The sequence below is a fragment of the Pyrgilauda ruficollis genome, unplaced genomic scaffold, assembly GCF_017590135.1.
Source record: "Pyrgilauda ruficollis isolate IOZ18807 unplaced genomic scaffold, ASM1759013v1 scaffold32, whole genome shotgun sequence".
Taxonomy (NCBI): domain Eukaryota; kingdom Metazoa; phylum Chordata; class Aves; order Passeriformes; family Passeridae; genus Pyrgilauda; species Pyrgilauda ruficollis.
In genome coordinates, this window is record NW_024524600.1 from 3068372 (window position 1) to 3092890 (window position 24519).

The following is a 24519-nucleotide window of genomic DNA, read 5'->3' on the forward strand; positions in this document are numbered from 1 at the left end:
GATATGGATGAGCACAGACAGACATTCTGAAATCCTCCATCAAACACCTGTTTGCATCTCCAGAATTCTAGTTATCAGCAGAAATCTGACATGTTGAAACACAATTGCCAAATCAATATATGAGAAAGGTCTCAGGCCATGAGCTACAGAAAGAGTAAAATACTCCTAGTATTTTACTAGAAGTACTAAGTAAAAGTAAGGAATTTATCTCCTACTGGCAGAGCTTGTATTTACTTTTAAGCTTGTATAAATACTTTAAAAACAACACTGTCAAATATGCTTTCCTGATTCTGTCTGTGTTGAAATTAATGGAACCTATTATTTTCTGTATGGTCTGTGCTGACCTTTTAAAATGCATTAGACTGCACTGAGTAGCAGGTATTTTCAAAATGTTTTTCCAGGAAATGATACCTAAAGCAGTTTTGCAAGTGCATCCTCTTGTGAAACTGAGGTCACTTTACAGGAGATACCACAAATAGACAATGTTACTTCACACTTGAATTATCCACTAAGAGATCTCAGCTCACAGGAGCATGTGACTAGCAGTAAATACTGGCAGGCACAAGCTAACCTCACAGCCTTCTGGTTAACACTGCCAAAGGACTCATTTTTGGCACAAAACACAGGCAAGGTGAGCTGGCTTCCATAACAACTGTTCTCTGAAACCTGCTAATGGAATTAAGAGAAAGCTTTAGTCTGTGAAGACAGAGAACCAAACTATATACTCCATAATTACAAGAGAACATGGCTTTTGGACAGGGTCAAAAAAGGACATTTCCCTCTTGAAAATCCACTAATGGTGTTTACTAAAGACAGCTTAATAGATCAAAATACTCATGGATATCACTCCAGCTGTCACTTTCTAGTGACAGCCTTTCCTTCTCAATTCTCCTGGATGGGAACTTGACACAACACTTCTGTGATGCTGGAGGAGTTTTTCCCATACAGCCTCCTGAGATTCAGATATTCCAAAGAACCTTCTTCAGGGGCAAGAGTCACTGAGAGAGAGAGCTCTTTGTAGCACTGAGCTCTTCAGAACAACAGATCCTTGGAAATACCTGGTAAATTTCATTCCTCTTCCTATACCAAGGTTTTTATAAGGGAATCAGATTGATGCACAGTATTCCATGTCCTTTGGGCTATATTATTGAGGAAGAGATAAAGGCAAGGCATGTGTCTGTTTTCTGTTTCCTCTTCAAGTCACTCAAAACTTGTGGAAATCCTTGTGTTTGCTACCTGTTCCTTAGTTTAGATTAAAACTTTTGCATTCTAACATAACGAAGTCATATAACATAACATAAGAAGTTATAAGGAGAAGTTCTAAGGCCAATCTCTGTTAAAAAAGCTTTGTACTTCTATACAGTCTTGAAGAAATGCAAGGGGGACACTGCCCTACTATTAGTCAAATAAGACTCCACTGTGAAGGATTATGATCTGAGCCTTGAAACCAAAGCCTAAAGAACAGCTCAAAAGTCTAGACATTCAGTAATTTACCACCTCATTCTAAAACTTGTAGGTGCCCATTAGATACACAAACCAGATCACAAGCATCACACATCCCATACAAACCGCTCAGGTATCTAACTCTGAGAACCACTGGTGAACAAAGCAGTGTAAGAATTACTGCAAAATGATTCAACCAATAATTCAGAAGGATGAATGAAATTCAGTCAAAAGGATGCACCCACCAAATTGCCCCTGAACCATCTATTTGTCTCCTAATCTTCTACACTGCACAATCACTTTCTCACAGTGTCTAAGTTAGGTTGAAATAGTTAATTAAATGTTAAGATTATTTATTGTACAGACATTCATAATTAGATTCTCCTCTTATTTATGCTAGTACAGTTTTTGCAAAGACAAATTCTGTCTCCAGATTAGAGAAGAGTTAAGATGGGTTAATTTGTGCAAAGCACTAGACCAACACTGCTTCCATTGCTCCAGCCAGCTTGATTGTCACTGCAGTTATCTTAAATTTCCTTAGACAGTTATTAATGGCACGATGTAAATAAATATTCTAATGCTAAGGCACTGCACTGCCACAGGGTCAACTGAAAAAACTGCTTCCAGCCACAGGTAATGTGTATTATTACTACAAAGGATTCTATATTAACAAAACTTTAATCACCAAGAAAATTGTGAGTATACTCACATCACTTGACAAAATATGAATTATTTTTCTTCACTAACATTTAATAAAAAACATTATGTACTTTCACACTCATTAGATCTCTATTTATACAGTACTCCCCAGTATCAAAGGACAATGAATAAGCATTAAATACATTTAATTGTAAAACATACCGTTATCAGTTATGATCGGAGTGGTTAGATTGCAGAAACAGGATGAATTTTTCAACACTACGTTTTCATAAAATATTTCAACAGTTGTTACAATTTTTATCATACAGAAAGTAAGGATTTTGTTTACATTTGCAGTCACAACAACCTATAAAACAATAAAAACAAGAATAAAATGGGGGCTTTTTTATACTTGCTAAGTCATCACCTTGTCTCTACAGAAAACAACAAACTATGAAATGCACAAAACGAAAATTTTTGTGGTGAAAGCAAACAATTCACTAGGTAAACTCTCAAAAGAGGGTTACTCTCTCAGCTGAAGAAACAATACAGAAAGAGTTCTGAGAGTAACAACATTGCTTACTTTCAGAAATAAAATGGATCTGCATGGTATGTTAGCAAGCAATCTTAAATAATTTTGGAGTTTAAAACTAGAATATTGCTGTGTTATATACTGTTATATTCCTTTAAAAATATTTAAGTAAGAATCTTCACAGAGAGAGATCGTTTGTATCCATAACCAAAGAGTACTTAATTATGAAACAGAACCTGTATTGTAATGAATTATCCTTTGTTTCTGGCTGGGAGTGCTTTACAAATATGATTACATTAGTGTATTCAATCAGGAAATCAGAAACAATAGTGTGCAGATTAAGTGGCCAGTCACAATAGTTGATAATCAAATATTCAAGGCTGCGTGTGCTGTGAACAGATACAGAGTAAAGACTAATATCAAGCACTTAAGAATTTGTGTTAGCATATGTGTCCCAGTGAATGTTTTCTAACTTGTTACAAAGCTCAGAACTTCCATACTGCACTTGATAGACACTTACTGGAAATATTATAATAGCTGATACAGTGATACAATTGGAAACATTTCCAAGCAATGTTAGCATAGTAAATATTTGAAATTTTTACTCAGCATCATGAAATGTAGCTTCAAGATATTTTCCATAGGAGAGGAGGAGAAGATCTATCTAATTTACACATTGAGCTTACTGTGATTTCCAAGATATTTGCCAATTGTTGGGGTAAGAGGAACTAATGTATGGAACATGGTGACAAAAGAAGACAAGCTGCAATAAGCAACAAAATTACATACTTTAAGTCACAATAAACAAACACACATAAAGCTGGGTGTACATACCTGATATTTGGCAGGGAAACTTAGCAGGATTTTCAGATCTTTATCAGGTGCATGTGAAATGTTATACCAACCATTTATGCTGTTTGAATGTGTACAATTTTCTTTTAATGTGCACCTAAAAGTATACATAAAATTATACTAGCCTCCTTATCGTGCCTTTGACTTCAGACACTGTACTTCAACTTATTTAAAGTTATTGATTTTTTTTACAGGAGCACTATTGATTTTTTACACAAATATGGTTATAACTGCAAAAAGCTTCAGGAAAACAATCAGTAAAATCTTCTGCTTATCAAAATTAATTACAAGGCATAGATATATGCTCGAGGGTTTTCATTAAGTCAATGGGACTCAAGCAAATATGAGGTACTTGGCCAGTAACAGTGGAATTGGTAGCCCGGGATGGAATTCATCATAGCCTGTTGACTGTTCCATTGTACAGCTCTAGATCTGACCCCCTGGGTGCCCCCCAGCCCCCCTCCACATTCTGTGGGGAGAAATAGGTTCTTTAGGGTACAATTCACCTACCCTGTTTTAGACATTCACACCAAAATGAAATGAACCACACTATGGAAGCTGCTTGTTCTCTCCAGAGGGTATAAGAAGGGATGGGAGTGAAGCTCAAATGTAAAGCTAGACTATGAATGTGCATAGCTGATGAGATGCATCCTCTTCCCTAATCTCCTTTGTCACCCACTGATATGAATGGTAATCCTTCCCTTTTTTGTCAGTGCACTTGGATAAAAACACCGGATTTGAAAAGGTTCAAATAGATTTTCTCTGTCTTCAAGAATAAAATTAATTTCAGAATTAGGAGAGCTCAAAGCAAATACAAATGTTAGAGATGCCAAATTGTAGGAAACACTGTGCAACAAAAAATTAAGGAAGAATGAGGAAACACTGGGACACATAAGTACTACAAAGATTACACATATTGAAAACATGTTATAAGAAAAAGACAACATAGGCATACAAGGCATAGATATATGCTCGAGGGTTTTCATTAAGTCAATGGGACTCAAGCAAATATGAGGTACTTGGCCAGTAACAGTGGAATTGGTAGCCCGGGATGGAATTCATCATAGCCTGTTGACTGTTCCATTGTACAGCTCTAGATCTGACCCCCTGGGTGCCCCCCAGCCCCCCTCCACATTCTGTGGGGAGAAATAAGTTCTTTTATTCACCTACCCTGTTTTAGACATTCACACCAAAATGAAATGAGCCACACTATGGAAGCTGCTTGTTCTCTCCAGAGGGTATAAGAAGGGATGGGAGTGAAGCTCAAATGTAAAGCTAGACTATGAATGTGCATAGCTGATGAGATGCATCCTCTTCCCTAATCTCCTTTGTCACCCACTGATATGAATGGTAATCCTTCCCTTTTTTGTCAGTGCACTTGGATAAAAACACCGGATTTGAAAAGGTTCAAATAGATTTTCTCTGTCTTCAAGAATAAAATTAATTTCAGAATTAGGAGAGCTCAAAGCAAATACAAATGTTAGAGATGCCAAATTGTAGGAAACACTGTGCAACAAAAAATTAAGGAAGAATGAGGAAACACTGGGACACATAAGTACTACAAAGATTACACATATTGAAAACATGTTATAAGAAAAAGACAACATAGGCATACAAATTAGATGGACAATCAGTGATTTTGAAAGGTGAATCCTTAAAATGCTGTCTGCTATCAACAGTCAATGAACAATTCATAGATTAACTCCAAGTGATTTCATACAGTTAGCAATTAAAGACAAGTAAGTGCTAACTGAATATATCTTAATATTTTAATACTAAGATTGAATATTTATAAATAAATGTAACCTTTAATAGTTTTAATTCTACTTTTCTACCAAATGTAGAAGCATATACAGTTTCAATCCTATGAACAGTGATATCTGCCCGGCATGATTCCTTTGCTACAAATTGGAAATGAGTTCACAGTTGCAAAGTACGGGCCTTTTTCATTAGGAGCTCACTGTAAAAACATATTTCACAGACCATGTGTTTTCCCTCCAAAATGAACAACATATTCAACAAAAAAATATCCACCACATTCTGAAATGCCCAAAATAACCCCACAAATCTTAGGAACCATAAAGTCATCTTCTCTGCAGATCAAGATGTTGGCAAGTGGAATGCAGTTAAGCACAAGGTCACTTCCTTTGTGGTATAACTCAGGAAACTGAGTTCCTGCTGGAAAAGAACGTGGTGGGGTTTTGCATTTGAATACATTCAGTTCATAATAATATTGCAATAAATTGGGACTATATATGCCTGACATATTTCAAACTGCCTGAGCTAGGGAAAATTTCAGTCTCATTTATATCTGTCTTCACCCTACTGAGATCACAAAGGCTCATTAGCACCACAGTTTTAGAGCCACAGAAGACAGGATCTGTCATCAACAGATGCGCATAAATCGCATTCTCAGAAACATACAGGCAGGTAATTCATACTGGCAACAAGGAAAGACAAAAGAAAGACATTCTACAGTTTCTGACAGGGTGAGGATTATAATGCTAAAGATGCAAGGGAACACATTTGCAGTATTTGGCACTAAATAAATGCATGCATTTCAGTGATGCTAATATTGAAATATTAAAAAACTGTTTTTCAAACTGAATATTTACAACTGTCCCACAAAGAAGCTACTTGCTTTCTTAAGACTGCCTGAGGAACACAAGCAGTGGACCTGTTTCCCTCATTGGCAATGAAGAATCTGAGAGTTTTAATAGCAAAACCAGTAATGCCACCCAGGATCCAGGGTCATGCTTGTCTTTAGGTGAGGGAAAAATACATCTTTTGTTGCTCTGAAAGCTGACCTTTAACACTCTAACAGTGTGCTGTGGAGAACAGCCATTTTCATAGGGATCAGTCACATCTGATGCCTCTCAGCATAAATTCTCAAAATTGCCCTGCAAAGGCTAAGAGCAAAGTAATTACACTCACCTAAAGATGAAATTATTCTGTAATACCCCTATTTTTAAAAATTTTATATTAATTGCAAGTGAATGAATATAACAGATAAATAAAATTTGTGAACCACAGGATTCTGAAAATTAACATACAGACTCAGACAAATAAGTCTGGCTTTCTTGGAAAGGTGAACTGGACCTTATATATACAAATATGAAGGTATAAAGTATGAAATCCTTGGATCAGATTTCAGACATGCCTAGATATGTGTACAGAGAAAAGCAGAGTCAAGATTTTTTTTTAATATTCCACAGCAAACTAGTTCTTTATAGTACTAAAGACTTCTCTACACGATTGGAACTGATATGATAACACTATGATAACACAATACTTATGCATACTGGTTGATTTGTATTTGTACTTAAGTCTCTGCTTCACTAATCTTTGTTAACTACAGATCCCAACATACTTGCCTTCTCTATCCTGCTAAAGCATACTGATTTCCTCATGGAAATTTTTTCACAGAAAGCTGAGGCTTCCTTCTTCCTCCAATGTACCAACTCCTGAATGAAGTCACTGACATCCCACACATTGACTACATGCAAAAGTAACTCTGGTCATATTAAACATTGTGTTGTTTCCTTATGGAAAATCCATGTAAAACATCAATACCTTTGAAATGAACATCAATACCTTTGAATTTGAATTGTATTTCAGCATAATTCAGGCAAATCTGATTAATCTACAAAAAATCTAGAAACATTAGGAGAAATCACACAATGCTGTGACTAACTGGTTTGAATGACTGCAAGTGAAAAGGAGAATTAGTATATGTCCCTATGGAAGAAAGACTAGAAATAGGAACAGTGGAAATATTTAGTTTCATTTTGTTTTCACTTGCAATGAGATGCACATATTTTTTCATTAAAGGACTGTCCTTAATGAAATGACTTTCATTTCACACTGTCCTTAAAATGAAGAACGAGCATTGCTAGTAAATTTTGTAAAACTGGAGTATGTATTTTATTTTACAGAAAATTTATTTCCCTGTAAAAGTAGAAAACATCATTGATCCCAAAATTATTATGGAATATATTGCTTTAGTGGACGCATATGCACTTTGACTAAAATATTGGCTAAAAATTTATTCCTCTTTTCCTAAAGTTTCACTCAGAGGTGTCTCTTCACAAAGCCAAATATTGAATGACATTAAGTATTTAACAGTAAAAAATTATGTGGGTGTTGAACAGGACTTGTATTATAGTAATTCATTTTTTCTCCGAAAGAGTAAATTACTTCTGTTTCAATCAAACGGAAACTTTTCATGATTCTCCTCATAAGCAGGGGATTTACTGAGTAATAAGAGTTATTCACAATCTCTTTATAGGGCAATTAAAAGTCTGAAAAGCTTAGCACTGTAACATACACAGCTTCTATCAAGGGAGCAAAAGAGAGTTTGAAGAAAAGGCAATACAGAATAAATACCTACTCTTTTCTAATAACTACCTTTGCAAACACAAAGTAGCAGATCTTCAGCAAAATCACGCTAACACCAAATGGATAACAAACCAAAATGAGTAGCATTAACTTTCTAGAAGGGGCTACTAGTGGATTTCCTCAAAAATCCATCTTATAGGCACTTTAGTTTAAGATTTTAATCACTGGCAAATTGGCATAAAAGAAGTTTTACACTGTTGACATCTGCTGATGATAGAGAGTTGGGAACATTAACATGCAAAGGAAGATAAGAATATCACACAGGAAAACTTGGATAACCTTGAAATGGAATGACATTTCAAAGCATAAAGTACAAGAACATGTACCTACAGCAATAAAAATCTCACAACCCATATGTGTTACAGACTGGAAACTCATCAGTTGGAAAGACAACAAAGAAAGAGAAGGACCTGGGGGCATTATTTGACCATGGATGATTGTGGCCCATCAATGTGATGCTGTCATGAAAAAGACGTTTGTGATCCCAGAATACACTAAGGTGCTTCCTGGACAGACTGATTAAATAATATTCAGCAAGGTACAGCTGAAATCTCTTCTGGAACACTTTGAGAGTCCTGGCCATCCTTATCTTAAAAAGATGCATGAATTTCATGGAAGGATTACTGGAGTGGAGGTAAGAAAGGAGTGTCTCAAGTGAGAGTACCTTAGAGGAGTTCAATGTTTCAGCACACCAAAATGAAGAGAGAGAGAGAGAGAGAGAGACTGCTTTCATAAAAACATTGAAGAGGTGAGTGTGAGAGAGTGGGGAGGAACGTATTTAGGCAAAGGTGATGTGAACACCAGAACAAATAACTATAACCTGTCCATAAACATACACATGACAAAAATGAGCAGACATATTTTTATCGGCAAAAAATGAGACTGCCAGGAAGGTGCACAACCAGGGCAGGAAGGACAAAAAGCCTATTTAAATTTAGAATGGTCCTTTGCAAGTTTTTAGTTTTACATTGTGTGGTTGCTTGCAATTTCTAAGACTAGGCCTGACGACCCAGGAATTTCTCCAGTCCAGGCCTCAAAAAGTAAAATAGATTTCAAACCTGCTTCAAAGTTAGTGTTGAAATTAATGACTCAAATGTGGGAATGAAGTATTTAGAAAGAAATTCTCCTTTGGCCTAAACCAAAGTCAGTGGTTCCAAAAAAATGAACTATCAATACAGGAGACAACTAAGCACTCTTTTCTTGTTCTGACATACAAGATGCTTCCAGCTATTAAGATGTTTCAAGCACAAGTATACAATTTTCTCTCTCAATCTGGAAAACAAAAATATCTCTTCTAAAAGCAAAATTATTTATTATTCATAGCCCAACATATATTTTATGGATAGATCTCAAAAATCTGAGGGTTACAAAGCCTTTCAAAAGTTTCCTTTCACATGACAAGAAAGCGTCTCACATTTATGGCTATGACTGATTCCACAAAAAATCAGTAGATACAATTTTGATGTTGAATAGCCCCAAGCGAGTCAAAATGTACACTAACTAGTAATGCTCTGCTTTTACATGACAGTCTAAAATACTAAAAAATACCTTTGATTGAAAGAACACCACCCACAGTAGGGGTCCTTTGCAGATAAGCATTCTTGCTCAGAAGCAAATCTACCACAATTTGCAACTGGTATTCTTCTCACCTGAAACCAAAGAGTGCAATAACACATTGAATTAATACAGCCTCCATAAACAGAGAACTTGAAGATTACCATTAAAAATCTGACAGCAACCAAGCACAATCCCTCTGGGGAAGTCTCCTTATGGATTCCCCTCTGCCAGAAGACCTTTGGATAGAAATATGCAGCCTATTTTGCACACACTGTATTTTGCCATCAGATAATGAAACACCTCTGACAATAACAATTTGGTTCTACTACTCAAAGGCCAGCATGGGCAGATTAATGCAAGAAAGACTGATCAGCATAGTGAATTATAGATAATAATAGAAAGGAGGTATATTTTACAAATAATGCTCTGCTTAGCAGAACACCATTTTCCTCTCCTCAGAATGGAGATATTTAAATGATTGATGAAGGTGCATCCAAAAATGCATGCGCATAACAAAATGCATCTGTGTTTGCATCACCATGTCAGGTTACTGCATGTGCACACTGGAACAAACGCATGCAACTGCTTAGCATGCATGAAAATGCCATTTCAGTAAGTAAATGTAGATAATTGTGGCTATATTGTATGTATCTATACTTGTACATTCAGCTTGAATATCCTAGCCAGCCATTTTCAGAAAAGGAAAGGAAAAAGAAAAAGAGAAAGCTGATTACAAATACTGAATACAGATACAAATAATGTGATTAATAACAATGAGAATTAATGATCTTAGTAAGAAAAACTAATTCAAACTATATTTTAGAAATTTGCAAGAATTAGAAGTTCCTATATTTTGTCAACAGAAACAAGCATACACTGCTTCCTGCAAAATTATATTTACTGGTTTTTACATCCATATATTGTAAAATTCAATTCATCTGAAAGTGTGTGAGATAATCAATTCAGAATCCAGTCATAATCTTAGATTACTATCAAGTTAAAGAAGACAATGTAGAAGCCTTAATTCAGCTCCAAAAGATGATCAGAGAAGTGCATTTATTCCTAAAAGCTGTTGTTCCTCTATAACAACTTGGTCTTTTATCAAAGCTAAAGAAAATTCAAGTCTTACTTTGAATATCTACGTATACTTTTGACTGAGACTTTGATTCCTTCTATATTTGTGATCGATGTTTTATATCTGTCAGGGGCTCTCCTACCAACTTACCCCTGCTCTGTAACAGCAGGCTAAAACATTATGCTCACTGCCAGAAAAGTGATTTTATTTTAAGTGACGGTAATTAAGTGCTGGGTGAAATCCTGTTCAGCTAAGATGGACAGCAAGCCCTTAAGCTTTCAGAGCCATCTTTCCCGCTGCTGGCGAGACAAAGGGATTTTCTGATTGCTGCTCAGTAGCCCTGCTGCAAGATGTGCTGCAACAACTGTACTGGCTCCCGGGAGCTGCTCGCCGCTCGACGCGCAGCCCCAGCACGTTCGCTCACGTGCAGCAGCTCTCAGCCACTGCTGGACTCCTTGGCCTCAATATGCACACACATTGCTCACTTCTCGTTGTCCTTTTGTTTTGTTCTTCTGAAGTCTATGCCTAACTGAAGACAATGGGAATTTTATCACTGATTACAGCGTTATCACTGATTTCATCAGAACAAAGGCTTCAAAGCCATCTCTCAAATTAAGAGATTTCTCCACTTTAGAGAATCCTTAATTGACTGGCAAACCCTGACCTACCAGATCAGGATTGCTTTGTCTCCAAAGAGTGTACAAGTTTTTTTGCTCTCTCTAAGCTTGGCTCTGAATAATCTGCATTTTCCTGACTCCAGGAAAAACACAAACAAACACTCTCTTGGCAGAATGGCATAAAATAACCATGGAATTAAGGGTATTACTGGATCATAGCAACACTGGGCAGCAGAAGCTCTGCAGGAGTGCAGTCCAAACTTAGACAACATAAGCAGATATTAGATGGAAGGCTGGTAACTGCAGTTTGCATATTAAAAGTCTAACACAAACCGATGCTTCACTTATAAAGTGGTAGAAATCCTTAAAGCAGTAGTTTATATGAATGTATTATTTTATTAAATGTTGTACTTACCTTGTTGGCAGAGGACAGATAGATGTAGTTATTATTCACTGGATCAAGTCGTAGTTTGGGGAAAATGGAAGTTTCTTCCTCAATTTCATATAAAACCTCTGGGCAATTAGATTTCATATCCTCATTAAGAATAGCCTAAAACATGTGTAACTGAATTATTCCCATGTTCTTTTATTGATCAATCAACATCTTAAATGAAAGCCTAATTTCAGTTACATCAAAGCTTCTGAATTATTGTGCCATGATTCAATTCACTTACTGCACTGGTTCTCACCCTGGAGAAGGCTGAAGGAAAAGACCACAAGAACAGAATTTCAACAAAATCCACGCCAGACACATTTAGCACTGAATTTGGCACTGGTTTAGCATATGAAACATGCCTTCCACCAAGCCTGTTACTGACTGATTTAGAAACAGAATGTGGAAGAAATGCCTACATCCCAAAATTACACCTATTACACCTACACTCCTTTTACTCCTATCAATGGAGAAGAAAGTATTAGCCTTCAGAAAACAAACTAACATTCAGACACCCATAAAGTGAAAAGGAATTTACACAAATTTCTTTGTAGCTTCTCTAAGTACACAGCTGTGATGATATTTCTTTTTCTTACCTTGCCCAACTTTACTATTTTCCACCACCCTTTGCACAGAACTCAAGGGAACCAGAAACTTCATTTTGCAAGTCAATAAGCACACCAACGCTGGTTTTTCATGACTAAACAAGGGAAATGTGTTCACTGTCTCTACTGTGTTAAGGAGACATGGAAGACTTCAATTTAATCTTTCATTATCAAAAGCAAAATGAAATAAAATGGACAAAGCTTTTCAATGTCTCTACTATATTCCTCTACAAATGTCTACTTAATAAAGACAAAGAATGAGAGTCATCCTTTGCTGTGTAGGCAGGAAATGCACATTTTCACAAAACCCAGAAAAAATTAAAGCATAAAAGACATTTGACTGGATGGTTGAAATGTTTGATCATGAGATAAGACGACTTTCAAGCAATGGATTAAGTTAGTGGAGGTCAACTATTCAGAAGCTAAGGCAAAATGAATCTTGACTCTTCTCTCTAATGGACAGCTTTTGACATCACACAGGCAAACAAACAACAAACACACACACACTCTTCCAAAATCTAACAATATTTCTACCGGAAAAATCAAAGCAAGGAGGAAACAAGGCAGAATAACTGAAAACTCCACAGTCTGTAAATTAATACTGTGGGCATTAGGGTTTTAATGAAATGTTTACTTGAATTTTAGTGGGGTATGTAATTGCTTTTGAAGGTTATCTTGCTCTCCAAATGACCATACAGTAGTTATTTCACAAACGAAAAACAGAGATGCAGGGGATCATATTTGCTTATAGTATACTGAATAAACCAGGAAATATTTACCCACTTGAACGCAACAGCAGCTGGTGGAGAAGGGAAGAAGTGCCACACTCAGCTTACCTTCAGTAACTGTCCATCATCTGTTCCCAAAAAGAGAACTATACGATTCAAAACAACTGTGCCATAAACAGCTACTAATCCAGAGTGAATCAAGGTAGGTAATTTCTTGATTGATCGTGCCTCCTGAGAATCAGATAGAAGAAAAACATATCAAAAAATCATTCACCTGTGCTCCAAAACTTTGAGGTAAAGAAGAATCCTTGGAAAGATTCAAAAGACTCACAGAGAAGCAACTTTAGACAATACGTTGGGTAACATTCCAATTCTGACACAGTTTCAGAGCAACATATTAGTGGAAATTACACATTAATCTAGTTTTCCATGTGTGACAACAGCCATATCTGTAACAAATATTATATCTGCTGCTGTTAAATCACTGACTTCAGTGGGATACAGACTCAGCCTAGCAGCAATAAGTTACTTTGCAATAGGATTTCTCTTTTTTCGGACATAAGTCCTGTGTTTATTCTGATTTTCCAGTTCTTCTCAATGAAGCCATGATTTGCTATCACCTGAAGGCTAGATACACTCAGCAACCACTCTCAAAGGCATGCAAATATTCTGGAGAAAGAAGACACTTCAAACAAACAGTGTTTGTGTATATAAAAACGCAAACTTTCATCTTCCATGACATAGAAGAAGTAGAGACTTGTGTATTACATAAACATAAAAATGAGATAAAGCAATATAAAGTTCATGTCATAGGGAACATAAACATAGCTGTGTGAGCTTTAATATCAACGTTACCCTCAATTCTCCATCCCACTTGGAGGAAATTAAGTGGCAAACACACGCAAGCAGCTCATGAAAAAAACATCATGCAGGAAATCCCTGTATCTTGTGGAATGAAAAACCAAACAAAAAAACTCTGATTGTAGATGATCGACTGTTGAAAGGAAATCTGCATGTGTGAGAATAGGACCATTTACCAGGGGGAATCCCTAGAAGCCCATGTGTCTCCTTAGTAAGCAGTAACTTGGTTTTAAAGTCCTCTAAGTCAATCTCTGTGGTAGACATTGCCAAAGGTATGATCCCACCTGCTCTCCAAATGGGTCCAACCCCAGCCAAGCTTTACTTCACTTTCCCTGTATAATGTTTTCCAGTGAGCTTAGTTAAGGCAATGATGTGCCTAGAAGATGCTCTGTAAATCTACCCACCTACATCTTCATTTGAGTCATGCTCCTCATCACACGAACATGTGGCTGCACAAACACCAGTGCTGGCACAAAGGAGTGGCAGGCATGGAGAGGTAGGAGATAAGAGCTCAGGTAAGATCAGCTCCTTGGGAACAAGCCCTGTAGGTTAGCTGACCAAATCCAGAATTTCAGCTTTCAGGACAGATTCCTAAACCTACAGGAATGCTCTGAGTGCAAGAGCCTATTTCACCTAAATGCACAAAACAAAGTGTAAAATGGACCATCAAAACTGACATTTAGTAGTAAGGTGAAGGCATTTCTCAAAGTTATGAAGCAAATCCATAACACGGGAACAGCTGAATTCAACTCTCTTGCATGCTATGGTGCTGGCTTAACCCCAAAAAGTATTTCAACTAGAAATTTTTTTTTTGAACTGCAATCCTAAGTCAATTAAAATGTTCTTCAGTCATCTGAATTATTTTAATTAGCTTAAAAGAACAGCCACTTGGAACAAAAGAAGACTTGATTAACTTTCATATTTAAAGTCACTATTTCTTTTTTCATGCAGCAGGAAGAAGACACAGGGAAGTGTCATGCACTGGCACAGAACTTTGGTAAAACTCAGTTGGCCATGAGAATCCAGTACCCTGGACATCTGTGCTAGATAGGAAAGTGGGGCAGGGTGTGGTTGCAAGCATTTTAAGGTGGAAAAAGTTAACTCACTTTATAATAGATCAGAAGGTAACAAAACCCCAGGACAAGCGCACTCAATGAGTCTTCAGTTGGGTTAGGGAGTGAGGAAGTGGAGCTCCCACACTTCCATTTCCAACAAAATTAGGAACAGTTTTTCTGCAGTGCACCACGTAGTAGTGTAAGAGAGATAAACTACCTTAGGTTCCTTGCAGACTCTGTACAACAAGATCACAGAAAAGAGGAGTACTCACCCTGTTTCTGAAAAGCTTTGCTGCCAGATTTTATTTTGACCCATATACTAATAAAATAACCAGTGTCATATCAGTGCATCCTCCTCATCTGACTGAAAAACCAGTACTGACAAGTGTGGAAGTCTCCTCCCCTCCCTCTGCTCGCTAGAGGGAGGGTCAGCACGACATTGAGCTAACACGGATAAGAACAGGGGGAATTCAGACGGTGGACAGCCACCAAAAAAATTGTCTTCTCTCTTTTGCAACCTATTCCTCCAGTTTGCCCATTTCCCCCAGGGTGCAGCTGCTGCTTTCACCCTTCTGCCACCCCTTTTCCACAACCATTTATTGTTTTAACAAGCCCTTTTACCTCTTCCACTGTGACTAATAGGGTTACAGCACTGTAGGGCCTTCCCAAGCTGTTTCTTTCACAGCTAAATCCATTCTTAAAAATGCATTTACAGTCTAAACTTCCTTTACACTTGAAGAGTCGTTCATCTCCATGGTCATCTGTTTGTCTAACCTAAAACATTTTTAGGCACATACAAAAGCAAGAAAAGCAAAAGAAATTAAAATACCGCCCTGTAAGACCTCCCTTTTTTAATTCTTCAGTGCAATTCTCTGTTCTGTTCTGTAGTCCCTCTACAGTCTATAATTGTTTGGTTATTGGCATGGAAGGTATTTATACTAATTTTCTATTTGGCACTTCATTTTCAGATGTATCTCCATAGGACTCCAGCTGCAGCAACCATATTCACACTTCTGTCTTGATTTCCTCCTGATTATTTTACATTGCATGCCTCAGAGGAAAGGGCAGCATTTTTAGCTCACGCAGCACTCATCATATGCAGCTGTCCAAAAAGTAAAAATAAAGGGTTTGAGCATCTGAGTGAAAGAACAGATGCAGCTATACAAAAGGACACAAGATTTGTAAGTAGTGTATAGCAATAGTCAACACTGAAACAATAGATACTTTTCCTAGGGGAAAAGAACTTTTACAACTTTATTCTTCTTTCTTAACTTCACCATCCTTTAACCACCTCCATCAATTTTTACTGTATCAGAGGGTAACAAATATTGGGGCATGCAGCAAGCCTTTATTAGGGATGAGGAATGAGAAAATGAACTGTTCCAAAATTTTATTTGCAGAAAGTTTTTTGATTTGTGCATTGCCCAGCAGTGTTAGGTAGACAAGCCTGTCCCGGTGAGTAGCCTGCAAAAAATCAAGGATTACCAGAAAATCAGAGTCTTCAGTGAGACCTTGCAGAGGCAAATCCTGAGGCTCATGAGCAAGGCAGGAAGAACAGTCAGAGGCTATGGCTGAGTGAGATGCTGATGGAGACTCCTGAGATGGGGAAGCTAGGAACTAATGACTTCTTGCATCAGCAAAAACAGTCCTTCTCTGCCCTGAGATCTAAGTTCACAGAAGTGGTAAAGTGTCCCAATAACCAGTGAGGGAGAACAAGATCCATGAAGGAAGGCTTTGAAACCAACTGAGCTTGAACAGCATGTTAGCAGAGAGCAAAAGGAAGTGGTGGGTGACCGTGAGGGATGAAGGCACACACTTGCTAAACAGTCATGCTGTTACAAGAGGTTGGGGCTTTTTTTAGGGGACTCTACTCATTGCAGAAAGACTGCAGTGATTTTCCGTTCCTTGGACCACTGCCCATTGTTGCACATCCACATGGACACCAAAGCCATGGCCTAATGCAGATCAGAACTACAAAGTTCTGGGGGCAAAGTGAATAAGATGGGACTCGAAGCTATGCTAACCTGTGGGGTCAGTCAAGAGTGATGCTCTTCTGCAAAAACAAGGAAGAACTCACTGAAGATGTGATAATCCGAGCAGAGAGCTGGAGACCAGGCTTCAGTGTGTTCAGGGAAATGGTCATTGGGATCCCCTGAGAGTCAGCTTTGAAAGGAAATAGAGCTCAAGTAAGCTAGCAGGTCTTTCAGGACAATCTCTGTCAAGCACAAAACTCGGGAAAACAAGCAGACATTCCATGAGATGGCCTCTAGCTGAACAGGGAAGTCATGACTGAACTACACTGCAGAACAACAGCATGAAGGAGGAGGAAGCAGGACTAAGGAGGAAGTCTCTGGACGTGCAGGAATGGTGTTAGGAAAACCCAAGCTCACCTGGTTTTGGAACTGGCAAGGTATGGTACAGACAACATGAAGAGCTTCCACTACCACATGAGCAATAAAAGAACAATGAAAATGCACACCAGATGCCGAATAGCTCAGGAGATTTACTGACAGTGGATGCAGACATGGCTCTGGACTTCACCAGCAACATCTTGTGATCCTTTGTACGCACAGAGAGTTTAAGGAGGAGAGAAACTACAAGTACTGTAAGGATTAAGCCAGAGATCTCTTAAGAAAACTCAGATTTTACAAGTTTTAGGGAAGACAGATGGGATCTGTAGGAAGATGCTGAGAGACTGTCTGATGAAGCTGAAAGGTTATTCTCTCCTATTTCAAAAGGTGTGGAGATCAGGTAAAGTCTCCAACTGAATAAAGACAAATACTGCACCGATATTCAAAAAAAACCAAGATTTTTTTCAGGGAAAAAAGACTTACATTAGTAGGTCTCACTTTTTTCCTGGGAGAATCATGGAGAAAATCCTCTTTTAAACCATTTCTGGACACAAGAAACTAACAAAGTGACTGAGAAAAGGCAGCATAAATTTACCAAGAATAAATCATGCCTGACAAATCTGAAGTATTTATAAGACTTGTAGATGTGGTGCTCAGGGACATGCTTTTGTCGTAGATGATCTCACAGGCCTTTTCCAAAACTGGGCGGGTTCAGCTTATAGAAGAGACAATTTCAGAGGGACCAAAGAAATGAAGCCAGGCTCTTAAACAAAGTGTATGTAAGGTAACAAGAGATAATGACACAAACTGAAACACTGCAGGTTTCTAGTGAGCAGGAGATGAAAAAGCACCACTATGAGGGCAATCAAGCAGAACAAGTTGTCCAGAGGAGTTGTGCAGTCCCCATCCCTGGAGTGTGAGAGTTGACAAGTCTTCAGTGGCTTTACTTCCCACACTGAACAGGGATGAATTGAAAACTCATTGTAATGAGATAGAAATATTCACTCAAAAAACATTAACTAGAAACCCATCAGACATCAGAGGTAACACTAGCAGTCTCAGGAGATTGACTTCACTACTACAAAATTAATTACAGGATCAATTTTGATACAAAATTATATTTAGAAGTCTGTAATTCTTTCCTTAAATAAAAGACCATTAATCACTCTGGAATGAGTTACCACACAAATTCAAATGTCATTCCTGCAAATTAAAGGACGTAATTAAACTGATGTGGCTCTGTTGACTTCAAAATCTCATTTTGGTAGAGCTTACACAAGCTAGGATTTGTCCTAGGATTCCAAACTATGTTTGATAAATTAAGGGATATATACCAACCCTCATATCAAGCACTGAAATATGAAAAAGTTCAAAGAACAGACTGCTACAACTCTTTACTTGCATTAAATAATAGATAAAAATCCAACCAAGATAGTTTATTTTTTAGTAACTATCATAACTACTTAGCCTTTTCACATAATCGTATAAACACCTTAATATAAACTACAGCAATTCTCTTTCTTACAGGTATATGCCTAACTTTTTTTTTTTTTTTTTTTAATTTTCTATCCGAAAAACTGTGAATCCTTGCATCTCCCTGAGTCCTTTTCTTCTCATGCAACTTTTTCAATGGCAAAACCAATTTCCAGATTTGTCATTATCGTGGTTAGGTAACACTCTACTCTTTCCCCTGTTGATGTTCTCCAATTGGAACACTTTTCCTACTCATCTACTTGGCTGTGACTCACAACATCCTGGTTTGTCTGTGAGAGACCTGAGATCCTTGTAGGTCCTGTTCTGTCACAGAACAACAGAAGAAAAGCCTTTCTTAAAGTTCACTAACTCCCACAGCAAGTTTGTGACAAATTCCAGCATTTCTCCTGTCTTTGTAAGTACTCAGTCAGGTTTCTGAAAAGAAATTGAGAATGAGATTTGGCAAATTCACATTTATTAACTAAGGAAATCGTGAAGAAGATGCACTTAGGTATGTGTAGGATATGCTATAGAGTCCAGTAACACATACACCCTAATAGTGCATGTAAGTAGATATATTCAAAACTAAGAGACACATGGATCAAAGAAAAAATAGCTGAATTTAAAACTGCAAAATGTTTTCAGAGTAGTTTCAACTAAAACACCACTTGCCTCTTGCTAGATAGAAATCCTGTCTCTGGGAATCAAGTAGTGCCAATGTCCTGAATAAACGCATCCAAGTAGGACAAACTTCTTTGTGCACACTACTGCACAAAACAAAAATGGACTTTCCTACTTCTCATATGGAGAAATTCCACAGAATATGTAGCAGCCACATACTTTTTGATAAACTTGCTAAGCAGGGATATTAAAAATTGCTAGTTTTTAACTACAGACTCTAATCCAGCATTAAAACTTAATGCAAATGAGAACTTTGGTCTAAGAGGCAAAGCGAAGCTAAAGAGATTACACACCTACAGTGAGTTCCAACAGGATGCAGAGCAATTTGGCTCCAATCCAGTGAAGTACTCAAGAACATGCTTTACTTTAAATGCATGGGCATGAAGATGATGGAAATACTTATATATGCCTAATGTTAAATATGTCATTAAGTGCTTTACTGGGTTAGGCCCAAAAGCTCAGTACCTTACAGGAATGAGTTGAGTACACCATGAAGCAACGGCATAAAAGGGAATTCAGGAGCACAAATACCCTGGGCTAAGCCCCTCTTGCAGTGTCCTATTGAGAAATGCAATGTGAGTGGAGAGGGGTAAGAGGATGTCTTGCCTAGAGGTAATCAGAATAATAACAGAAATCTGAAGGATGACAAGATCAGAAGGAAAACACACTGCCACTACTCCCTAATGTGTATGCTTACTATAAATTGTACTCCTGCAGTGAAAAAAATCCCTGTATTTTCAATTCCTATATAAACTGATAGTCCCATGTTTGGGATGCACATCACACCTGAGCTCCTGCATTCAGGTGTACCCAGCAGAGACGACCAAGACCTGCAGCACCCTGCAGCACATGGTATCTGCAATGCAAAAGCCAGACTGACATTCAGCACTGTCCATCCACCACAAGCATCAGAGAGGTCTTGCACTCACAGTGCTCATAATACTGCAACACATTCCTTTGCTCAAGACCAACATTGTCTTTAGCAGACTGGACTTTAAAGCAGTGTTAAGTACTGTTGCTTGCTTCCTTCCCACACTTCACAGTATTCCTGACAGCTCTGTGCTATGAGGCACTCCCTTCTGGCCAGGGCCACTGCTGCAAGCTGCACATGGATGGACATGCCACACTCCATCTTCCTGTCAGCTCTGACTCCAGGTGATGCCTCGTGAAGGCTGACACAGAACAGAGACTAGATGGAGCTAAAGAATTAAGTAGGTATTTATTGGAAGGCCCCAATGGATACACCTTGGGCAGCACAAGAGCCCAGCCAGGGCTACACCCAAGATGAACTCAAAATCGTCACAAAAATAGACAACTGGTTGTCTATTCAAAATAACTCAAAATTATCACAAAAATAGACAACTGGTTGTGGGGTCTCACACTTCTGTAAATTCTGGTCCACTAGCATATTGGAGTTAGTTGTCCAATTACAGCTTTAGCTTATGAAGTCCCATTCTTCTTGTTTTCACTCTTCAGTCCACAGTTGTTTATGCTCTTGGGCACAAATTGGAAATTTGGATCATTTGTCCTTGGTCCTCAGCTAGAGAAGGAATTGTTTTGTCTACTTACCCTGTGAAGAGATCTTACTATCCCCTAATATGAAGCTCAGAAGTACACACTAAAGCAGTACAGAATCTGAAAAATGTAAAAGCTAAAACCTGAGGCATCACAAGAACAGCATATTCCATGATTGCAGGGACTCCCATACTTTGGTGAGAGACAGTAGAAGGATCTGGTCTAAAGCAACCCAGAAGCAGCAGCATATGGGCCTGTCATCTCCAAACTTACTCTGCAATAGCCTAGTCTAACCTTCTGTAGTATAAAAAATATTAAAGCTGAACTACATGCATTTATTTCTATGTTTATACACCATAAGCACATATAATTAGCTTTTAAAAAGATAGCTAATTAGCCATATAATGTTACAGGTCATATTACTTCACAGGACCCACACATCCTGCTATCTCACAAAATATTAAAATACCACTTTTCTCTCAGTGGCAAACTGCATTTCTTGTGCCAAAATATTACAATCAATAACATCATCACAGGTTGGGACACAAGGTTAAGTAAGCAATCCTTTTAAACATTGTTACAGTTGAGATTCTTCAACATTGTATCCAAATATAATCTAAGTTTCCAGGAGGCATGAGCCTTTTGGGACATGAAAGTAACTCTGGAGTCACAGGAGTCTGATCTGAATCAGACCAATCCTGAAGCAAGTGGATCATTGATTTTTCATATTCATGCCCTGAGAGGCAATGGGGACAGGGAATTGCCCTGTCCACCGAAATATGTGCCTCACCTTACCTGCAATGTTACTCTATGAGATCCATGAGGCTCTTCTGAAATGTCTTGCATGAGGTTCTGTAAAATGTTTAGAAAGGATCTACTGCCCAGGGAGCTTTCTTTTTCTGTTTTGTTTTGCAGGCTCAGAAAGCACTTTGCTAAGAAACATTATGAGTAATTAGGAACAAATAATGCAAACTAAAATTCCAGCAAGCAAATAGGTATTTTGGGATCAGAATGAGACTTCAAATTCATTCCGGAAGTTTGCCTTGTGGGAGCACAGAAATCACACAGTAAGCAGTAAACCAGCACTGGAAATCAAAGGATTGGCTCTGGCTCCGTAGTGAGTTTCACTATTTCCTTCAGCACAGTTGTCTCACCCACATACGGAGTTCTCATTCACAACCACGTCCTCTAACACTGGCAATAGTCTCACAGCTCAGTAGGGAGACGAGCAGACTGAATCACACATGCCCTCTGGTAGTCTGTTTGGAAAAAATCTCAGCACTGCACTCCGCTAGGAGTTAGATTTGGAAAGCCAAGGAGTGCCAGTAAACCTACTGCACTTCTTTCAAGGAATTTCGAAGAAACTTATTGCAACACATCAAGGATTCAGAAGTTTAGCTGCAAAGACCCCGGAAGGTGTGGGAACTGCTTTATGATGCCTTGCTTGATCCCTTATGGTTCTCCTTCATACTTTTCAGTGATCCTTTTGCCACAGCTCTGGAAAGTCTTCTGAGTCTAACTTAACTTAAAAGCATGGACAGGCCTTTCAAAAGCACCTTCTTCATCTGAATGACATTTTTACCTTCCTATATAATATAATTTTTAGGTAATTTCTTTACTACTGAGGCTACAGCAAAACCAGTAGCCTTGCCTATCCCACTCTCCATGCACCCAGCTCACCCTGAAAAGGAGGAAAGAGCTGGAGAGTGTTACTGAAGTAGGTGACATGGGGAACTCCATGGGAGACCACTGTCTGTGAAAATGTAACAAAGAGATATCACCTATTGCTGTCTGCTGCACACAAGGATTTGGGGAGGTGGCTGTGAGAGCCCTCCCAAGCAAGGCCAATTGTGAGAGGCTTGGGAAATACCCACCACTGAACAAGCAACCACAGATAACTAGTGAGTGACAGGGATAACAGTGCACACAGCCCAGTGCACAGGCAAATCTGATGGGTTTTTTTTATTTCTGATGTAGTTAAAATGACATGAGATGTGAATGCACAGAATAAGATAGGAGATGCTTTTTCTAGGCTGTATGGAAAATAAAATGAAACATGACTAATCCTAGGCTGAAAAGGACACATTGAGGGAGAAGTCTAAGACTCAGATCTGACCCAGGATGCCCTCAGGCGCTCCCTCAGATGTGTCTTTCCCAACAGGTAGGTGGGAAGTATACCAAAATGTGGTAAAGGATCAGCTTTTTGGAAACAGAACAAGCTAGAGAAATCACGAGAGCTGACAGAGCCGGGGCTGATGTGCAAAGCCTGGTGTGGCTCTGAAGTTTCTCGCAAACTTCATGTGCCTCCAGGTCAGGGACACCCCATGAGTCATGCACAGACACCAGCCACAACAATAACAGCCTCAACAAGGGCGTGCAGGGTGAAAGCTTAGCAAACGATGCCCAGACTTACACAGCTCTTCCCGTTCATATTGAAGTGTGTGGACGCACAGGCTTGCTCCTTCATCTCCTCCATCCCAAAGATGCAGACGGCAGTGCTGTTCCACGCCTTGGCGTTGTGGCTGTGGCGGAACACACCCACCCACCAGCCCCGCTCACCCTGGCGGACAAGGCTGGAGGAAATAATGAGGCTCCTGCACCCGCAGTCCAAATAGACGTGCCCTTGCAAAGTAAGGCCACCTTCTGAAGGGCGCAGCTGGCGCAGGACAGCCATGCTAGGCGGCTCCGTGTTATTGCCCAGTCTGGCCTTCAACGTGTAGTAGGGAAAGAAAAGGTGATCTCCCCACTGGAGCGCGTCAACAAAGTGCAAAGGTTCTTCCCTGCGCTTGATGATGCCCAGCTCCTCCTTGGACTTCAGGTTGACCATGCTGCGCACGGTGATGACGGTCTCCTTGTCCGACTTCGAGGGCTCGCAGTGCAGGTGGTTCGTGTCAGCGCTGGTTGAGTAGGTGGCCGCCACGGCCAGGTACCAGGCGCCGGCCTGCTGGAAGACGACGCCGGCGGTGGAGCCGTCGGGCAGGCAACTGACCACCTCGCTTTGGTTCAAGCGCTGCCGGTAGGAGGGCTGCTCCCACACCTGGCAGGCGCCGCCATCCTGGGTCCAGCCGGTCAGCAGGATGCCCACCCCGCCGGCCTCCTCGTAGTACAGCAGCAGGTTGCTGCGGGTGCCGGGGGGCTCCCCGCAGCCCTGCCCCGCCGCGGGCACCACGCGGCGGCGGGGCCGCAGCTCGGGCCGCAGCTCGTAGAGGCAGCTGCCGCCCGCCACCAGCACGGCGCCGCCGCTCACCTCGATGTTGTCGATGGGGGCCCCCGGCAGCTCGAAGCTCTGGGGTCCGGCGGCGCCCGCCAGCGCCGCCAGCAGGGGCAGCGCCCAGCTGAGGGCGGGCGCTGCTGCGCCATGGTGCGGAGGGGCCGGGCGCGCTGCCGCCGCTGCCGCCGCTGCTCCCTGCGCCGCGGCCGGGCTGCGCGGGCGGGGAGTTCCTCTTTCGGGGCGGGGAGGAGGGGGTGCCTGCACGGGAGAGGTGGGCCGGGCTCCTCCGGGAGGGTTGCCGAGCCACCGAGCCGCCGTGCGCCGCCGCTCCCCCTCCGCCCCCCGGCCCCGCCGGCCCGCCTTGCCGCGGACGGTGGGCGGCGGCGGCGCCGCGGGAGCCCACCTCGGCCGCCGGGCTGCCGGGGCCGGGCGCCGCCGCTCGCAGCGGCGTGGCGGGACGCGGTGGGGAGCGAGACCCACCTCGCCCGGCGGC

At 40.1% G+C, this 24519-nt stretch overlaps 1 protein-coding gene across 1 annotated transcript in view; it reads right to left on the reverse strand.

Moving 5' to 3' along the window:
* The window catches only part of PLXNC1 (plexin C1), a 68379-nt gene extending 44300 nt beyond the window's left edge, over positions 1 to 24079 (reverse strand). Inside the window, exons 1-6 of the mRNA XM_041474428.1 lie at positions 23229 to 24079; positions 12988 to 13110; positions 11529 to 11663; positions 9413 to 9513; positions 3449 to 3563; positions 2305 to 2449 (exon numbers count right to left, since the gene is read on the reverse strand). Of these exons, the coding sequence (XP_041330362.1) occupies positions 2305 to 2449; positions 3449 to 3563; positions 9413 to 9513; positions 11529 to 11663; positions 12988 to 13110; positions 23229 to 23642 (1033 nt within the window). The 5' untranslated portion in view covers positions 23643 to 24079. The remainder of the gene's footprint in view (positions 1 to 2304; positions 2450 to 3448; positions 3564 to 9412; positions 9514 to 11528; positions 11664 to 12987; positions 13111 to 23228) is intronic.
* Positions 24080 to 24519: the final 440 nt, after the last annotated feature.